This window comes from Muscardinus avellanarius (genome assembly GCF_963383645.1).
Source record: "Muscardinus avellanarius genome assembly, chromosome: 9".
Classification (NCBI taxonomy): domain Eukaryota; kingdom Metazoa; phylum Chordata; class Mammalia; order Rodentia; family Gliridae; genus Muscardinus; species Muscardinus avellanarius.
In genome coordinates this window covers 111,892,094-111,912,446 of record NC_137795.1, presented here as the reverse complement: position 1 = coordinate 111,912,446, position 20,353 = coordinate 111,892,094, and the positions used below count along the sequence as shown (strand labels likewise).

The window sequence follows — 20,353 nt, the reverse complement described above, 5'->3', positions numbered from 1 at the left end:
CCCCTTCACATTCTAGGCGGTAATGGGGGCTGGAAATGGAACCAGTCAACATAGCACCCTCAGCCTCTGCACCCAAGCGTTTCACACTCCTGGGTCCAACCAACTACAGAGGTAATAATTATTTTTGTTTTGGTTTTGGTATTGGGAATTGAACCTAGGGATGGTCTACCTCTGAGCTACACCTTCAACCTTTTTTATTTTGAATTAGGGTACCATTAGGTTGCCGAGGGTCTTGCTGAATTCCTGAGACTGAGTGCGAACATGTGAGTTTCCTGTCTTGGCTTCCCAAGTACTGGGGTTACAGGTGTGTGCCACCACACCCGGCAGATCCAAGGTATGTGAAAAGCAGATACAGCATCTGTTCTCAATGTGGATAGTCTTCTTGTTGCTTTCCAAATGATGCAGCATAAAAACTATCTATGTGGAACTCATATTAGGTCTTATAAGTAATTAGAGATGATCTGAAGAATGCAGGAGGATGTACATTAGTTACTGGACAGTGCTATGCCATTTCATAGAAGGGGTCTGGAACTTTGGGGATTTGGGATCTGTGGGGACCCAGTTCTTCAAGGACACTGAAGAAGACTCTCTGGAGAGTCCTCTGGAACAAGTTCTATGAAGAAAATGAGAAAGAAAGGGATGTCTGGACTGGGACTTTGGACTTTAAATGAGGTACACAGAGAAGTCCTTATGAAAATAGTGCAGTTGATCAGGCCCTGAAGAAGGAGAGAGGCCAACCCAGCAGTCTCATGGAAGCTTTGCAGGCAGAGGAGGGGCTGTGCCAAGACCCAAATGAGCAAGTGACAGGCATCCCCGAGAGCCAGGCGTGGTGGGATGAAAGGTCTGAGCGATGGCGAGCTTTCAGGCCATTGTAGAAGTCTGGCTTTTACTCTGAGAAAAGAGGGAAGCCACATGGTTTTGAACAGAGGTCGTGTGACCTGATGCGGTTTAAGGGGTGACTCTGCTTCTACATGGGGGTCAGCTGGGGGAGGGGCTGGGGACGGTAGGACAGTAATACCTGGGGTGATGCTGCTGGACCACACTGACGAGGTGTGGGGAGGAGGTGAGGGAACAGCCCAGAGAGATGTCGACAGTGGCCAAAGCTCTCAGAAGGTCCAGTTGTCCTGGACTGAGATGAGAAGGCTGCAGAGGTATGGGCATGAGAGGGAGCGGGTTCTGTTTGGACCATGTTCAGTTTGAGATGCTGCTTAAAAATTGTTAAAATATTGATCTGAACCTTGTACGGGGGCAAAGGAGATCAGGGGAGAACTTCTAAACAGCAGGTGGCATTTGCTAGGCTGGTCACGGCAGCCCTGCTGGGGTGGAAGGAGCTCATGGATTGTCTGAGGGATTTGATGTCCCCAGAGGGAACCCAGTAAATCACCTCTGCCTTTCTCTTTAAACTGTCTGCAGATGCCCAGCTCCTCGGATGCCCCTGGGACGGGTCTGAGGTCTCACTGGTTTCCTTGTTTATGAATGAGTTAAATATCACCAATGATTAAATCTGTGACTCGTACTTATTTATTCTGCCTGGGAAACCACTTCAAAAGTTGTCTTTTGGGAACACCTAGTGGAGATGCTGCTCGGCCAGTCATCTCTGGAAGCCTGAGGTCAGTGGAGCCGTGAAGGCAAGAGGTGTCTTCTACAAGGACCACACTCAGCCAGGAGTCTGGATGGTCACATAGTCCAGCCTCCTGGTCCTGTATTCACTCCTTTAATCCCCACAACTAGTCGGAGAGTAAATACTTTTGCTTTTTGCTTTCTTTTGGCTATTAGGATGGAACCCACGACCTTGCCTGTGTTCGGCAAGCACTCTGCCGCTGGGCTAAGTCCCCAAACCTGTAAACACTTCACCATAGCTTTTCACTCCTATTTTGCAGATGAGTGACAGAGGGAGGAGAGGTTGGGAAACTTGCCTGAGACCATAGAACCAGTACTTGGGCCGTGCAATCTGCTGAGAGCCACTGCTGACCAGGGGTTCTCTGTCTGGTGATGAGCAGAGACACATTTGTCACAATGGGGGGCTGCCCGTGGCATCAGGAAGGTTGAGGTTGTGGATGCTGGCCAAGGCTCTACAGTGCACAGAGCAGCCCCACAGCAAAGGCTCCCCGGGCCCCAAAGGCCGACAGTGCTGAGGCTGGGGACCCTGTCACCCCGGCAGGTGGCCCCTCCCCGCATATGCTCTCCTTTACTGGCTTGCAGTGATCACCCAAGTTCTGCATCCTCTTCCCCCTGAAACTCACCACTACATTCTTAGTGCTCAATTCAATGATTGGCAAAAATGTCTGCCCACAGCTGGCCCTTTTGTCTGACAGATCTGTGCTCTCTTTCAAAAAAATATCTCAGGATGTGTGACAGAGAAGCAATAGAAGATGTGACATCTGTGTCTCACGAATTTATATTCCTTATGAAGCACATTATTGCATTTAACTTAGGAAATTGGAGCAAGCAGGAAACCTGATAGCCAGCGTCCAAACTTCAAGTCCTGACTGAGGCTAATTCTTCATCGTCCTTGAAGCTAACCATGCCTGCGGAAACAGCATCACCAAATTGACTAAATGAGGCTTTCAATTAACTCAAGCAGATGGCTGGAATTTTCCAGGTGACTTTCCATATTAATTCAGCGAGTTGGCTGGACCAGGCCCCAGGAGGCGGGCAGGGACGGGCTGAGAGGGAACAATGAGGTCTGTGGATCTCCAGGAGAGAGGCCAACATGATAATCTGAACTGTGTTTTATCCCAGCAAAATCATCACCAGCCAAATCGATTTGACTTCACAACCAGCCCGCACGGAGGCAGCCTGCCCAGGACAGACTGAGTCAGGCCTTGGACTGCTGCCTGGAGAGATCTCCTCCCATGGGAGGGAGAACAATGCAGGGCAGGGATAGAGGGCAGGACCAGCCCCTGTGGAGCCCTGGAATTCTGTGCCTGGTTGGCTCTGAGGGTGGCATCAGGTCCCACTGAAGAAAGAAGTGTGGAGGAAGGAGGTACGCCAAGTCTTGTGTACGTGCACCCGCATCCCTTCCATCTCACCATGCTGTATGATCACAGGGCACCAATAATTATTTTTTAAAGATAAAGAGCCTCGGCAGGGTTCTGAGGGGATCCCAGGCTCTCGGCAGGTGCTTGGGGTGGAGGAGTGACGGCAGAGGAAGCCATGGCAGGAGCGCATCAGAGAGTGCTGGGCATCCCTCCTTGGGCTAGGGCAGACAGCCAGAGCTCCTCCCTTTCTGGAAGCACAGAAGCTGCCTTTCTAGAAGCTTCTAATAACATACAGTTTTGTGATCAGATAATGAAGGACCAGGCTTGAGGTGAGGCACAGTTTGCACGGGTATCTGCTGAGCCTCAAAGGAGCCCTTGGCGTCAGTAGCCTGTTCATAGGACACAGGATCTGTGCAGGAGTGGACGCTGCTCCGTCACGATTCTTCTTCTCCATCAGTAGTCTTCCACCCAAAGTGTCAACAGAGAAGGATCAGAGGCTGATACGGCTGGATGCTGGGGGTGTCATCAGCCCAGGCTGCTTGAACGTGGAGGAAGAACTAAACTGATATTCTGATCACTCCATTCTTAAAGATTTGACTGAGTTGTTCTGATTCCACAAACCATCTGCCAGAGCCGGGTACCGCTGATGATGCGCTGATGGCATCGTTGAAATGTTTACCTTTACCAGGTGTGTGGCCGTTACCCTCTAAGACCTGGCCTTGTTAGAACAGGACTCACTACACCAGAGCTGGCAGTTATGAATTCTCTAAGATACGCACTGCTTTGAACGTGGGGTGCCATGTTCAGGGAGCTTGGCTCCATAGACTTTCTTGGAAGGCCCATAGCGGATCACCCGGTGGATGCCATCTGGTGTTGGCCAAGAGCAAGGCGTCGTGATACATCGGGGCATGCAGGTGACCCAGATGTGCCCGTCCCAGGGAGCCTGGATCCCGGGTAAAAATCAGCAGCACTTGTTCTCTTTTTTTTCTCTCCATAAACCCAAATGATAAAGCAGTAAAAACCACTCTAGAAAACATGCCTCTTCCTTGAATGTTTAACTTATTCGAGAAACGAATCTGATGCTGAAGCGACCATGCAAATGACTTTCATCTCAGTTATCTCCTAAGGTACCAGGGAAAGAAAACAGACCTCATCCGGGGGTCATCGGGCGGCATCATCTCCAGGTCGTGGGTGGGTCCGTTCAGGCTGATGACGTGCAGGGAAATGCTGGGGTTTTCACTGCCAGCCTGCCAAGCGGAGAAGGCAGAGTTGTGAGCAAATGATCCCCTGCCAGGGAGCACCTAGCTTTGCAGAGACTTCCCCGGGAGATGCGCAAGTGGGATGCCAGGAGTTTGGAGCCCAATACTAAGCTGTGAGTTTATGTTGAGAACAGATGAGTCCTGCGTACAATGATAAAGGGTGAAGAAATAACCAGGCCAGTTTTTTCCTTTCCTGGGAATCCCACCATTTTCCCATCCCATCCAGTGTGCTCAGTCAAGCACTATTGGCCTTGGCAAACCTTGAAGGGAGGTTTGAAAGACAGTCAGTCCAGGAGAAGAAAGATGCATGCAGCTCAGGAAGATTAGAGCTGAGGACACTGACCAACAGGCACCCTGGCTCAGCTGTGGGGACAATTACGTCCTTCAGGGGAGCCGGGCACTCTTCTGCTCCATTGCCCCTTCCTGGAGGAACAAGGATTGCCTAGGACGAGTTGGGAAAGGAGTGGCTGCACTCAGGGGCCTGGGGCTGGTCTGACAGCCCTTGAGGTCCTGTATGCAGAGCCTGGGGTTTAGGGAGGAAGCCAGCCTGCAGTGAGGCCTGAGTCACGGGGGTTCACCAGCTCTGGGCTGTGATTCAGGAGTGGGCAAAGGCTCTGAACTTTGTTGGCTACAATCTGTTGACTTCCCACTAAGACATGAGAAACCTCCATTCCAGAGTAATCTGAGGTTTTCTAATCCCAGCTTCAGGACACCCACCCCAGAGTTCACTGTAGAATCAGGGGCTACTGGATTTCAGGTCATCTATCCTAGATCTGGGGAACTCCCATAAGAAGGGTCACCATGGAAACCATTCCATGTCTAGGTGGTTGGATGGAAATTAGACAGTCACCTGCTGATGTGTGTGTGTGTGTGTGTGTGTGTGTGTGTGTGTGTGTGTGTTTTAGGGATGGTAGAAAAGATATGTCACAAGTCCAGTATCCTTTATTTAACTGTGTTTCTGACTAACCCTGGACTCTCCCATGAAACACAGAGTTAAGCCAAGACTGGCTGTGAAGGTGTGAGGGGCTCCATCAAAGGCAGGTCCATGTGGTGTGTTCACAGAGAGATCTCAGGATGTGGCAAAGGGGAGACAAAGGCTGTGTGCTCAGGAGAACCTCACTCTTCTGTCTGGGGCCCCCACGGGCACTGGACCCATTGATCAAAGGGCTGCTGAAAGAGGTCTGGACTACAGAGTTTAAGGACTGAATGTCTTGCCTCAAACTCCTGTGCTGAAGCCCAGCCCTCCGTGTGCTGGTATTTGGAAGTAGGTCCTTTTGGAGGTGATGAGGGTTAGATGAGGTCATGAGGGTGGGGCCCAAGATACAATTAGTGTCCATGTAAAGAGAGGAAGAGACCAGAGTCCCTGCCATTCCTCGTTACAGCAGAAAAGCAGCAGTTTGCAAACCAGGGAGTGCACCTGCCAGTAACCAAATGGGTCGGAGCCCTGATCTCACACGTCTGGCCTCCAGAGCCCTGAGAAGTCCGTTCCTGCCATGTAAGCTGCCCAGGTCTGCGGTGGTTTGTTTTGGCAGCTGGAGCAGGCGAGTACTCTAGGGCTTTTCTTTCTCTGGCCCGCAGCTCCGGGAACCTCGCTGACCCTATTAGTTTTGTTATCATTCTTCTTGGAGCGAGCAGTAGGCCAGCAGGTCCAGGGAGCTTTTTTGGCATGGAAGTGTGCACTGCCTGTGTTCAGAGCTGGCTGGTGGGTGCAGATGCTCCCTGGCAGAAGCTGTAGGGTGCTTCAGAGAAGACAGCAGGAATGAGAACCAGTGGTGGGAGGCTCATGTCTGTGTGTTGATGGCCATGGAGTGGGCTCAGCAAGGCGGCTAGCCTTGCAGGAACTGTGCCTATTCCTGGACAGCGGGCTCCCTGCAGGTAATGGGTAGGGTGGTCCGGCATCAGGCCTTCCCCTGACTATGGAGGCAGGGATTTGGCAGTGAAGCCAATTCCTCCCACTCTACTGGACCTGTGCTGTTCTACTGGCTCTGGGGGTCAGAACATGACATCTTCAGCCACTGGGGTTTCAATAACTAAATGCCCCAAATAGGGTGGCTCATAAATGAAAAAGTAAGGCATTTCTCTGGTTCTGGAGGCTGAGGTCCAAGATGAGGTACTGGCAGATCTGGTACCTGGAGAGGCCTGTTCCTCAAAAATGGCAACTTCTTACCACACCCTTGCATGGCTGTAACAGGAAGATAGCTCTCTGGGCTGTCATTTATATGGTACTAACCCCAATCACAAGGTTTCCCTCTCATGAACTGTCTACCTTGCAAAGGCCCACCTCCTAATGCCACCTTGGGTGTCAGGACCCCAACATATGAGGGTTGGGGGGACATAATTTCAGATCATTGGAATGGCCAGTTATAACACAGCCTTGCTCAGGCCCAGGGACGAGGGTGGACAGAAGTTCTGACTCTTGAAACCACATCCTAAAAGAGAATGAGTTCTTGTCACCTGGGGTCATGGGGGGAGACAATGTATTTATTTCGGATCCCATGAAGTTTAGACAAATGATTAACATTTGTTCAATTATTTAAAATAAAGTAAACCTGCCAACAAAGTCAACTCAACAAAGATAGGAATCTAACGCAGCGTAATGAGAAATGATTAATCTTTCCCGTGTTTACTGCCTTGCCTATAAACACATCTGATTACCACGTCTCCATGCTCGCAGCCAGCTGGGGGCTCATGAATCATTATTCAAGGCCCGGATCTGTATCTTTCTTGCCTACCTTGGGGTAGTGGTAGGGCTTCACAGTGGGGTAGACTGAGCCAGTGTAGGTTGGCAGCTCCATGATGGGGACACGGGAGTCGTTGATGGTGGCGTAGGCCAGTCTTGTGCCGTCCGGAGACCACCAGTGTGCGATATGAGTCTTGAGAATCTCCTCTGAAAGAAAACACAGTAGAGCCACATGAACAGGTGGCCAGGGAGAGGAATCCAGCGTGCTCAGCGCCAGATGACCCCTGGTGGCCATGCACCTGTTGTGGCCTTCTCTTTTTTTTAGTGGTATTGGGGATGGAACCCAGGGGAATTCAGCAACACTCTCAGCCTTATTTTTTTATCTTTTATTTTGAAACAGAGTTTAATTGAGTTGCAAAGGGCCTCACTAGGTAGCGGAGGCTGTCCGTGAACCATTATCCTCTTGTCTCAGCTTCCCAAATGCTGGGATTACAAGTGTGCGCCACCATGCCCAGCTTTCTGTGGCTTCTGAGTGACTGCCCTTCATTCTACCAGGGCCAGTGAGTGTCTGTGGTTGACCACCAAACCCAAATTTGGCTGCTGTTAGCCTAAGGAGGGTTGGCTTTACTTAACCTGGTGATGACTATATTTTAATTATCTCAATTCAATTCTATACTTTCCATTATTATTATATTTGGTGCACTTTTATAAGCCTTTTCTCTGATGATGAGTACTTTTGAATTGGACTATTATTATGTGTTGTAGATTACTATTTTAATAAGACTTTAAAAACAGAAGTGGAGGGAATCCACCTGCACTGCAGCGTGGCACATCCAGACATCCCCTGGTGAGGAGGGAGAGGCTGTTGGAGCTTCTGCCCCCAAGAAGACAAGCTGGGTGTGTGGGAGACTTGGGAAACTCGTGCAAACATGCACAGCATCTCAGCTGCAACCCTGTGTCCAAAGGCCCAGCAGGAGCCTCGCCCTTAAAATTAAGATGTGATTTCACACTGGAGGGAAAATGAAATGTCCCATCCTAGAAAGGACTGAGCTGGAGTCACTGAAATAGGATGCAACCAAAAGCATCCGTCATCTCTCGCATCCCCCAGGGGTCTTGGCTAATCAGCGTTTTAACTTTAGATGGGTGTTCTAGTGTACGAAAGCCAAACCAGAAAGAACGACTCTGCTGTTTCTAACGTACGAAGATATGACACTTCCCAAGTGTACCCAGTCAGGGCTCTGGGAATTTGAGCACCTATCTCCATGTCAACTGTGCTAAGGCCAAAGGTCCTCTCTGGTACAAAAATTAGTAAGCAGCGTGTATATTAACTCCCTCTAGATTTTCTCTGAAGATGGTGATCAGCAGAAGCCCCACTCCACACCTGCTCTGTGTTCCTGTCATGGTAGAAAGGGAGTAAAAAATGCAAGAACATGTTGAAAAACAGAATGTATTCTCGTGATTCATGGAGAACAGGGTACACTGGCATGAAGCTGCTGGCTGCCACAGGAGCACAACATCATGGAGATGGACATGGAGGAGCACAGCGTCATGGAGATGGACATGGAGAAGCACCGTATCGTGGAGACAGACATGGAGGAGCACAGTGTCTGTGGAGACAGACACGGAGGAGCACAGCATCGTGGAGACGAACATGGAGGAGCACCGTATCATGGAGACAGACATGGAGGAGCAAGGTGTCATGGAGACGGACATGGAGGAGCACAGCATCGTGGAGACGAACATGGAGGAGCACCGTATCATGGAGACAGACATGGAGGAGCAAGGTGTCATGGAGACGGACAAGGAGGAGCACAGCATCGTGGAGATGGACATGGAGGAGCACAGCGTCATGGAGATAGACAAGGAGCACAGCATTGTGGAGATGGACATGGAGGAGCACAGCATCGTGGAGACAGATGTGGAGGAGCACAGCATTGTGGAGATGGACATGGAGGAGCACAGCATCATGGAGATGGACATGGAGGAGCACAGCATCGTGGAGACGAACATGGAGGAGCACAGCATCATGGAGACGAACATGGAGGAGCACAGCATCATGGAGATGGACATGGAGGAGCACCGTATCATGGAGACAGACATGGAGGAGCAAGGTGTCATGGAGACGGACATGGAGGAGCACAGCATCGTGGAGATGGACATGGAGGAGCACAGCATCATGGAGACAGACATGGAGGAGCACCATATCATGGAGACAGACATGGAGGAGCAAGGTGTCATGGAGACGGACATGGAGGAGCACAGCATCGTGGAGATGGACATGGAGGAGCACCGTGTCATGGACACATAGGAAGCAGATGGTCGCTGCCTGGACTGAGAGCAGATGACCAGGTGAATACTCATGGGGGACTCAGGTCTTCTGGTGGCCATACCACACAGGGGCACTTCCCTGCCACAGAAGCATTGACCCAGGATCAGGGGACTCCGTGGTCTCCCACCAGCATCCGAGCTCTGGGCAGGCTGGCTGGTGGTGCACTTGTTATCCCCTCCCCCCACTCTCCTGGGGTTTTGAGACCCTTGAGTAGCACTGAGGCAATTAAGAGCCTCGCTCAGTGTTCTTCCTCCAAGGATCTTTCCCTGCGCTCCAGAGTGCCCTCCTGCAGGTACACTGCAGCCCTCGAGGCCTGGGCCTGTGGGGGCCTGGAGCATGAGCCAGTGGACGCCCATGTCCCAGCCTCCACTCCACCTGCAGTTCTGTGATCCTCTGCAGCTGCCAGCTCCTCAGAAGCACTCCCCAACTCAGGGGCTCACAGGCCTGGCAAGCTGAGCAGGGAGGAGGGGAGGAGGAAGCAAGGCAGGCCAAGGTCTAGGGTTTGTAATTTTCCAGCATCTTAACAGCCAGGAGGGTGACTTTCAGGTGTGAGCTTGGGATGCGGTGATTCGGTAGTGACTGTGCACGGAGCCACCTGATCCGTCAGGGCCACACATGTGGTGCGGTGAGTAATAGACTCCGGCAGACGGTCTGCAGAAGGGAACAGGCATCATTTGAATGCAAACTGCAGTGATTTTGCTCAATCTCTTCTGCACTGGGAGAAAAGGGCCGATCAGAAGTCACCATGAACAGCAAAACCCAGGGGTGGGGGAGCCCCTGGAGACCTGGCAGGCGTAGCGGTTCCACACAAGAGTCCTGGCATCTGTCCCTTCTGAGCCCAGAGCAATCTCTCAAGACCAGAGGCGTGGCACCAGGGCACCGGCCACCCTCACCCTCAGCCTCATCCTCACCCTCACCCTCACCCTCACCCTCATCCTCATCCGCCTCTCTTGGTGAGAGGGGACCAGGCAAGGTCCTTGTGTCCTCCCCGCCACCTGTGCTTGCCTCTCCTTTCCAGACCATAGCCTGAGAGGACACTCAGCTGCTCAGCTCGACCGGAACAGGCCAGGGAGTGTTACACGTGGAAGACAATGATCTGAGAAAGCAACAGACACCCGGGCGTCCAAATGGAGCTCCTCTGAGCTCGATTCACTGTTTGGACGCAGCAAAACAATCGCCGCAGATTACGGCATGTGGCGTTGCAGAACTTGGGGCTCTTCCAGCTCGGGGATGACAAATGTCTGCTGTCTGCTCGGGGGCAAATGTCAGCTCCTTTCAATCCAGCCCACGGTGAGGTGGGGGCCTGCAAGTAGGAGTTCTGCCAGGCCATCGCCAGCCCTGCAAAGCTGCAGTCGGGTTTCTCTCTCTGATTGTTCTTTAACATACCGATTCTTGGTGTTTTTATTTTCTCTCTGTTGTCTGCTCATTACAGAGATAATCAAGTGTAAGAAACAAAGGGGAAAGGTCCAGGCAGATGAGACCCTGACACTGTAGCTTTCATTACCAATGCCCGATTCTGCACACATTTTCCTCGGGATCCCTGGCTTAATGAGGCGGTTGCTTAAATACCACACACCAAATTTAGTTTAGGAACCAAGACTGCAGGCAGAGGGAAAAAAATCCCTATTTCATCAACTAAATTAATTGCATGAACTCTCGCCTTGGATCCAAATAAATAGCTTGCCTTTCTGAGCGAGTACAATTAACTCAGGGAAACAGAGGATGCATCTCCTCACCGTCCCCTGCCTGGCACTGGGCCCGCCTCAGCTTCCTTTGGCTGCATCCCGGGGGTGCCCACCTCAAGGTTAGCATGTCCGGTGCTGGGCTGAGCTTGGTGGAACTACCATGAGTCACCCCTTGCCTCTTAGGTCAGCCACAGAAAACCCTGGGGCCAGCTGGGACGGCAGAGACACAAGCCAGAAAGGGAAGCAGGGAGCCGGGACCCGGTGGAAACTGACCTTCTGCAGTGCCTGCGGAGGTTCTGAAATGTGTCCTGCAGAATGTGTCCCAAGGCCTCGCTGGCCTCGTTTCTGGGGGAGGGGAGGCCGGGGTGTAAGGCCAGAGCTCCCTGCACCAGGAGCCCGGGGCCCATGGCTGGGTCCTCGCTTGGAGCCCCTCGCACGTGGCGGTGTGGCTCAGACGACGAGGATGCTCCCCATCCCGCCTCCCCCAGCAGTGGAGCCTTTTCTGAATGGCTGGAGGTCCAAAGCCACCCGCAGGGCCAGCTGGGCTAGCCTTCCCCTTCTCTGCTTCTCACACAGTCCCCCACCTCTGCACACTCGTTTCTTCTGTCCCTGGGGCCCGGCACACACACTGGGACATCATACTGCTTCAGTTTTGTGTCAGGAATCCCAAACTCTCATCTTCTCAGAGAAGGAATGCAGTTATGGACTTCCTCCCAGACAGAGAGAGGATGCCCCCAGCTTACTGCAGATGGCTGGGCCCTGCTCGCAGCAAGAGGGTCACAGGGACACCCTGGGCTCCAGGCCCAACATGCTCTGTCTGCCAGCAACCACTCGGTGTTTCCTCCAAGGTCCGTGTTGTGCAGAGGTCCAGCAAACACAGGGCTGTGGGCTGCAATGCCAGGCAGGGTCCACGGACTTAAAGATGGGGCAGATTGATCCAGGGAAGGTCTCAGCATGCACAACTCTCTGGAGCTGGCAAAGAATATGAGAATCACTGTAATCCCAGTACTTGGGAGGCTGAGATGGAAGGATTGAAGGTTCAAGACCAGCCTTGGCAACTCGGTGATACTCTCAGTAATATACTGAGACCCTGTTTCAAAATAAAACATTTAAAAAATGGGCTAGGGGTGTAGGTACAAAGTAGAATTCTCCTGGGTTTCATCTCTAATACTACACTATTTATATACGTATATATCTATTATGTATATATACTGAATTACATAATATATATTATATGCATAATATATTTATAATAAATACATTATATTTTTAATCATTATTTTATTTTATTTTTTTGCGGTTCTAGGGATTGAGCCTAGGGGAATCCTATCTCCAAGCTATACCCCCAGCCCTATTTTTTTCCTCTGTCTTGAAACAGGGTCTCACTAAGTTCCAGAGGGCTTCACTAAATAGCTGAGGCTGGCTGTGAACCTGCAATCCTCTCGTCTCAGCTTCCCAAGCACTGGGATTACAAGTGTATGCCACCACACCGGCTAATCATTATTTTAGACTGCACTCCTACCTGTAAAAACCAAGATGCACAGTAAAACAGTGTGGTACGCTATGCTGGTAGCAGCCTCACACACCTGGTGTTCACGTGAGATGCACAGAGAGACCTCACCAAGTGACTGATCTGCGCCATCTACTTGGCGCACGTACCCCATGGAGCTATCATGACGGAGATGTCACTTGATGGTGCCTTTCCCCGAACGTAGCCCTATGGTTAAGCAAAGCACAACAGGACTTCTTGACATTATTTGGGTTGCTGACACGCTTCCTCTGTGGAGTCACTTACACCTTATTAGAAAATACTTTATTGAGATCCACACCTTGCTGTGTGCAGTTGACTGAATCTTCCAAAACAGGCCCCAGTGGTATTTCTAGAACTTGACACTTCCCCTTAGAGGTGATGCATTTCTCCTTGAACCAGGGCAGCCCTTTGAGCAGCCTGAACCTGTAGAATGTGGTAGAAATTGGTACTGTGTAACTTCTAGAGTGAGATCATAAAAGGTGGCCTGGCTTTATGCCCTTGATACCATCCGCCATGTTGTGAGGAAGCCCTGGCCACAGGGAGAGGAGGCTGGAGTGATCAGGGCACCCCAGCCAGGGCTAGCAGGTGCCTCTTTATTCCTTTATTATGCTCCCCCATGGGTTTCTGACTCTTCCCTCTTCATTCATGTTGGGGACATTTGAGGGAACTTGCAGAACTTCTGGCCCTGGTGCCTGCTCTCCACGGATTCACGCCCAAGAGAAAAGCAGTGCATCTGAGATATCTCCTTGTCCCTCTCCCGGCTGTTAGTCCGTTCCTCTGCTCTTGTGCTCACTAGTTCAGCCACCCGTGTGTCCACTCCGCAGCAAGGTGATACACTAACACAGCAGAGAGGGAACTCAGGCCTGGTCGGTGCAGAGACACAGGTCTGCGGTCCTGCAGTCCACAGGGCTGAGCACAACATCTCTGGCCAGCACCCCTGAGCACACTGGAACAACGCTGGAGGTGTGGGATCCAGTTTGCTTTGGAAGTCGGGGTCCCAGCTTGGGCCGCTGCTGGAATTCAGATGAGTCAAGGCTGGGGCCTTGGTGTGGGCTGGGTTTGCACAGGTTCAGGGCAGGGGAAGGGGGACAGTGGCGAGGCAGCCTGGCTTCTGGTGCCAGTCACCGGCCTGAGCTGTCACCTGGTGGTGCCTTTCCCAGGACCACCTGGTTTCACAGCCCTGGCCCTTGAAGCGCATCACAGAGACGCCTTCTCCTAACTCCAGGGAGAACCCAGATCCGGGCGACCTTGCTATTGTTTCCTTCTCATCAAATTTACAAGTAAAATGTGTGTGTGTGTGTGTGTGTGTGTGTGTGTGTGTGTGTGTGTGAATACGTATGTGTGTATACGTATGTGTGTGCATGTGTTTTTTTTTTCCTGTTTTCTTGCAATTCCAAGGAGCCCTGGCAGCTTCTGGTGGGTGCTTGGTAGACCAGCGTGAAAGGTGGGACCTGGCGGGCACTTGATAAGTGGTACCGCTAGCCCACCTGCTGAGACCTGTCAACCCCCAGCCCTGGGACAGCCACCCAGTTCTATGCTATTCGTGTCTTTAAGTTTTTCCTAAAGAAAATTAAGAGAGAAACATTTAAATACCGTGCTGAGATCCACACAGTTAGCTCATGGGAGACGTGTACACCAGAACCAAACAAAACTTGTAAGTTCAGCTCCTGAAATGTTTTCAGTATAAAAAGAATGTCCCACCATGATACTTTGACTTCGCGATTAATTTAGCACTCTGCACAGGGTCTGGTTTAGTGTCTTAGGTAAAATGATCGTCAACCCTGCAGTGATTGCTCATTTCCACAGACGGTTGCACCTTCCTCCCTGCTGTTTGGCAAAGGGTGATCACTCTCTTAATATTCACCAGAAAGGTAAGATTGAAATTCTGAAATTAGAATTTTCATTGGATAGTCACTTAACTACCAGCTGTTATTTACCAAAGTTTGTATATATCAAGGATTTCTCCAAAGTACTTTTATTTTGTCCTCTGAAAATTAGAAGTTTTTGCAAAAAAGCAAAATTATAATCTTAAAACTATATGCAATGCTTATTTATAGTTTGGTTTTAGTTATAAAATTATATGATGAGAATAATATCTCCTTTTATGTTGCACTGCAGAAAAGCTCATTAAACATATTTTCAAAGAAAATCCTAACCTAGCCATAGTCACCTTCATCAGACTGAGATATTCCGCATAATTACTTCCTAATACCCACGAAAACACCTTTAAAATTATGGATAACAAAACATTATATATCAGACGGGAAATTGGGTCTCAAGGTTTTGTTTTTAAGAGGAAGGTTAATTAACTGTAAATTATAAACAGCACTTGGAACAACTTCTGGACCCAACTGCATCAGACTGTTACATTTTCCTGGTGCTACGGTTCAGAGTCTGCCTTGCCCCCCGGGCGGGCGCCTGACCGCAGGTGAGAGCTCCAGGGTTCTGGGTACACTTGACGGGACCAGGGCTGTCCCCATATCAGGCAAGAATGCCGTCCAGAGTCACAGGGTGTCCTCCTGCAGTGCCCAGGATTCGGATGAGGAAATGGCTCAGATGGAAGCAGGCAAGCACCACCCCAGGCTCAGCTAAGCCTCCAGACGCCCCGGCCCCTCGTTGGGAGTTCCTGGGATTACCGCCAGCACCCCCAGCGGATGTTGCTCAGTGGGCTGGGCACTGTGTGCCAGGGATGAGGCTACCCGTCCCAGAGGGGCACAGGGCTGTATGCTGAGCAGGCCCAGCCTGTGTCCCTAGACTGGCAGCTTGTCCTCAGGTACAGGCTGAGGGTGATGGAAGGGGATGACTGAGAGATGGAGTGGAAGCCCTCATCACTCCTGGAAATGAGGGCAGTGGTGTGCCTACTGCTTGAGTGATGACCTCCTGGACCTCACAAGGGGAAAATGCTGGCAGATTAGCAAATACTGCTGGGTCCTGTGCACAGTGCCAGGCTGGGCATGTGCGTATGATCTCTGCTTTCAAGTAAATACTGGGCCAGTAGGGTGACTGGACACACATTGGTACACAGTACCTGACATGCCCGCACAGTGTCAGCCCCGCAGGACGCCCTCGGACTGCGGCCTTGTAAGGACTGCAAGGGCCTGACAACCAGCTCCACAGGTCCTGGGCCACCCTGAGCAGCACCCATCACAAAGCCTGGTCTGAAGTGCTGTGCTCAGTACATGCTTCCCAAGCAAAGAGAGACATGAGTGCTACCAATGATGGTAGTGGTGTGAACCCCTCGCTCCCAGCTTGGCAATGGGCGTAAGGGAGGGGTTTCCAGGAGCATCTCGTTTAATTACACAGCAACCTGGAGGGGCAGCGTGCCCAGGTTGGAGGCAGATTCAGAAATCCTGCTGGCCTGGAGACCGTGAGGTCAGCTACACGTGGGTTGGTGTGGAGAGGGCTGTGGTGGCAGGGACCCGGGATGCCTACACTTTACGGCCGGCCAGGCTGTGTTCCTGGTGGGGCAGAGCTATGGTGTTCTGCAGCGGCCAGTATTCCTCCTCATTCACACCCCTCCCTGAGCCGTGGACGCTGAAGCCAAGAAAGGCGAGGAAGCCCTTGCTACCAAGAACAGGCTGAGGGGCACAGCCTCTGCGGGGCTCACCTCTTCCCGCAAGCTTAGGTTCTTCCAGCACGCAGATGTACTGCACTAAAAACAAGAGCCTCCTGACACAGAATGCTCCCATCCCTGGCGCTCCTCCTCCTTTTCCAGGAGTGTGGGCCGCGAGCGGGACTCTCCAGTCCATCTTCCTCCGCCTGCCTCCTCCTATGGAGACGCTGATGCTGGCTGCCTGTCACCCCGGCCCCCAGTCCTGCTCCGGCCAGCACTCAGCGGAACCGAGAGCTGAGTTCTGCACATCTCCCTGTCTGCCTTGTTCACTGCAGTATTTGGAAGAGTACAGAACCTTCTGGGTTTCTTTATATCGTGGGCATCTTGACACTGAGCTTTGCAGAAGATACTATACCATTACTCAGTCTGATCTAACTGGCACTGGGACAGAGCCCAGCATCTCCTTTCAGCTTTTGACCCTGGACTTCACATGCACCCCACGCCCCAGGCACCAAGAGAGTGCATAGCCAGGTGCCAAGCACTCCCACCCACGAAGCACTCTGTGAGACAGGGGCTGCCCTTTCAGCACAGACAGGAGGCCGAGGCACCGGGGGTATCAAAGGCGCATCTGGGATTCAGACCCACAGTTTGACTCTGGAATCTACACACTGTAACCCTGGAGACAAACATCTGCCAACGAGCTGGACTCTCAACAGCACTCTGTGCCCCTAGTACAAACCCAAACTTACAAATTAGTGTCTGAAACATGTTCATTGTAGAAAAAAAATTCTACCTTAAGACTTTGACTGTGATACTAATTTAATAATCTATGCAGGATCAGTACAGCTCCTCCGCCTGTCCCCGTTTCTCCCCATCACACCCACAGCTGCCTCCAGTGCTGCTGAGGACTCGGGCCCATCCTCAGCTGCTGCCCGTCCTCCTAATGCATATCTGAACTCCCATGGGCTGTCACCAAGGTCACTGCTCCCTGCAGCGCGCTCTAGCCGTGACCCTTATCTTCCCGTATCCCCTCTATTTCTCTTCCTCCCACGCAGACATCCTGACTGCTGTTGCAGTGCACCCGGGGCACGTGGGGAGCTGCAGGGAGAAGGCACAGGCCTGCCCTCTGCGCTGTCCCTGTGCTGGGACTCCACCTCGGCAGTGAGCATCTCCTGGGGACCGTCGCTCCCATGTGCTGAATGAAGAGGGTTCTCCCTCGGTGTGCTCGGGGCTTGGTGTCTTTCCCTCCTGGGCTTGCTTTGCTTTCTTGGAACCTCTGTGTTGCGGGAAGTGGTTTCCCACACGGACAGGCGGCCCTCGAGGCGCAGTACTTGCTCCCGCGGTCCACTTCCTGCTCCCACAGAAGGGAGGCACCGTGTCTGTGTCCCAGTCCTCTGCCACTCCCTCTCCCTGTCGCTTGGAGAACTCTGCCCTGCCACCCCACGAGGTGTTCACCTCCAGGCTCCCCCTTTTGCAGACCTTATGCTTGGGAATGACTGATGTCGGCAGCCATCGGTGTCATGGACCTCACCCCACCATCGTGTGTTTATACTGACCTGGACCAACAGCCTCTGGAAATCACCCGTCCTTACTGCTTCTTGTACATTCAGATATTCTCTAACCTGTCATTTATTACCCACATGCATTAGTGTCTCTATGCTTTCCTACAGCATCCTATTTCGATGAATTGGTTTCCTGACCTGGTCTTGCTCAGCAGTTTAAAAAGCACAGGCAATCTAAACATAAACCATGTGCAGCTTACCTGCTTCTGTAGCCTACCCCAACCTGAGCTGCTGACCGGGCTGGCTGATGGGAGGAAGGGGCTGCAGCAGGCCCCCTGGGCATGGGCGCAGACGGTCCTACCAGGGCATTAACTATACAGTCTTTAAGCCAGGCACCCACGCGGCATCTGTGAGATGCTCACCTCTGTAGCGAGAAACTCGAGTAGAGAGTGTGTAGAAAGGTGCCCGTAAGCATCGCGTACCTCGGACACCAGGGCAGAAAGGTGCTTGCAGCATCACACGCCTTGGCCCCAGGGGCGTCCCCTCTCTGTTCACGGGCTACCTGGGCTTTATCTCTTTCATGCCGCATCAAGGGTGCCAGCCCTGGTCTACATAATCTACTGAGCTCTTCTTGTCTGGTTCTGAGGACACTGGTAACAGGGTCTGTTCTTTCTAGGCTCTGGCTCACAGAAGCGTGGTGTGGTTGGCAATGGGAGAGAACCCTGCCATTGGAGGAGAAGATTCTGGGCTGGACCTGAACCCGAGGCCCCCGTTCTGCCTGACGCCTTTGCCCAGTCTGCGTCTCACTGTACAGGTGCACCCTGAGCCCCGTTACCCCTCTATGACCCTCTACATCCGCCTCTCAGGCTGCCTCTTGCCTCCCTGTGGGGATCAGGAATGCAGGGGGGCAAGGTGTTGAGTTCCAGGCTCCTGCTCCACATAGGAGATACATGAGAAGCAAACCAAGCTGGAGAGACTGCCATCGTCATCAAACCAGTGCATCAGAGTGACCGAGGACGGGTCTCAGGGACGGCGACGCTTGCAGACCACGAACGCAAGTGATACCCACGTCTTGTGGGCACTTACTCATCCTCATGCATCCCCTGAACACTACACAGAGGGCTCCGGAGCATCGGCCACGCAGCCATGCAGGGTTGCTCGGGACAGGAGAGCAAGTACTCCAGGCACGGAGTCTTGCCCGCGAGGTTCTGGGCACTTAGTGGCAGAAAAGAGAACACATTCTGTTTTTCCTAACACAGTGGTTGTTTTCTAAGAGAATACACATGAGGACTAATAGCCAGGGTTTGCCCAGTGCCTAGTAAGTGGCTACCGCACCTGGCCATTCACATGGGGTGTGGCAGTGTTCACAGGGACACCTGCTATTCCCATCTCACAGGTGAGGGAGCTGAGGTCCTGCAGGTGGGCTAATTTGCTGGCTTTCACACTTCCGATACATGGCAGAGGCAGACTGCTGGGCCAGGGAGGCTAGAGCCCCGTGCTTTCTCTTCCCGGAAGCAGCTTTTGGAGTAAAAAGAAAATAGACCACAAGGCAGGCAGCCCTAAAATGCAAATGCAAATGCAAATTAAGTAGTACCAGGCCAATTAAAAACCAGGCTCATTAAAAGCCAGCTCTCTGAAGCCGGGCGTGGTGGCGCATGCTTGTAATCCCAGCATTTGGGAGACTGAGACCGGAGGATCGCGGTTCGTGGACAGCCTCAGCTACTTAGTGAGGCCCTCTACAACTCAGTGAGACCCAATTTCAAAATAAAGAACAAAAAATAGGGCAGGGGCTGTAGCTCGGAGGACAAATGCCCCTGAGTTCCATTCCCAGACCTGCAAAAAACAAAACAAAAAAACAACCCCCCCCCCAAACCCAGCTCTCTAGTGAAACTTGAGGTGAGCCAAACTTCTCCCTTAGAGGAGATGGGCCCAGGGGGTGACTTTGCCCATCAGTAATTTTTTTGTTTTGTGCAAAGCAGGAGTTTCTGTCCCTTCCCTGTTACTTCTTCCAGTGACTCCTTCCTGGAGAAGCTGGCAGATTATAATTGGTTCTGTCAGCTATAAATGGTGCAGAAAGTACGAGGTCCTGGTAGGTCCTGGGAACACCAGGGAGACACAGACACAACTCCAGCTCCAAGGGGATTCACGCCTGAATTGGAGAAGAGCCCCAGGGTCCTGTTTTTCATCCCTATGTGGAGCTCATTTTCAAGACAGAGGCAGCATATTTTGGTTGTCTCGTAGGGTGAGATGCTTCTTTGCTTTTTTCAATGACTCTTCGGTTTTTCTGACATAGTTGGCAGAAAAATCTCAACTTATTTTTAGAGTGAAAAGCAGTAGTCACAGTGAATTCTCCTATGGCAAATTTAAATAGCATATCAAAATCGAGAATGGAAACCATTCTAATACCTGTTTTCTCCCAATGTTTTTTGGCTAACTATGATCCAAAGTCAAGACACAGACAGAAGTGGCCTTGGCTCCTGGCATGACTCTAAATAGATCATCCCAGGGAGAGACTTCCAGCTGGAGAAGGGAATTCCCAAGCAGAGTGGCGGTCAAGCCAGGGTGGGACCTCAGTGGAGGGACCTTGTCAGCAGTCCCTCCTCATCAGGAGCCATCAGCCTTCAGAGCAGGTGAGTGTGGTATCTGTTTCACCCTGAACACAGAGCTGTCACACAGCAGGATGGGAGTTTATATCCTGGTCACAGGACAAGAGGGGACATGGGGGCTGTGCAGAGTATCCCGCCTAATGAATGTTCTAGGAACTCAAAGGCCCAACATCATGTCTTCTCATGAAAGGAGACTCCACTGATCATGTCCTCAGTCACCTCTCAAA

The 20,353-nt window shown here is 51.7% G+C and overlaps 1 protein-coding gene across 5 annotated transcripts in view; it reads right to left on the bottom strand.

Annotated features, from left to right (window-relative positions):
- The window catches only part of DPP6 (dipeptidyl peptidase like 6), a gene marked incomplete at both ends in the record, with an annotated part of 1,069,233 nt that overhangs the window by 101,399 nt on the left and 947,481 nt on the right, over positions 1 to 20,353 (bottom strand). For all 5 annotated transcript variants that reach the window (XM_080701136.1, XM_080701138.1, XM_080701135.1 and 2 more), the window contains 2 exons: positions 4,131 to 4,228; positions 6,973 to 7,127. In XM_080701136.1, the coding sequence (XP_080557262.1) occupies positions 4,131 to 4,228; positions 6,973 to 7,127 (253 nt within the window). The remainder of the gene's footprint in view (positions 1 to 4,130; positions 4,229 to 6,972; positions 7,128 to 20,353) is intronic.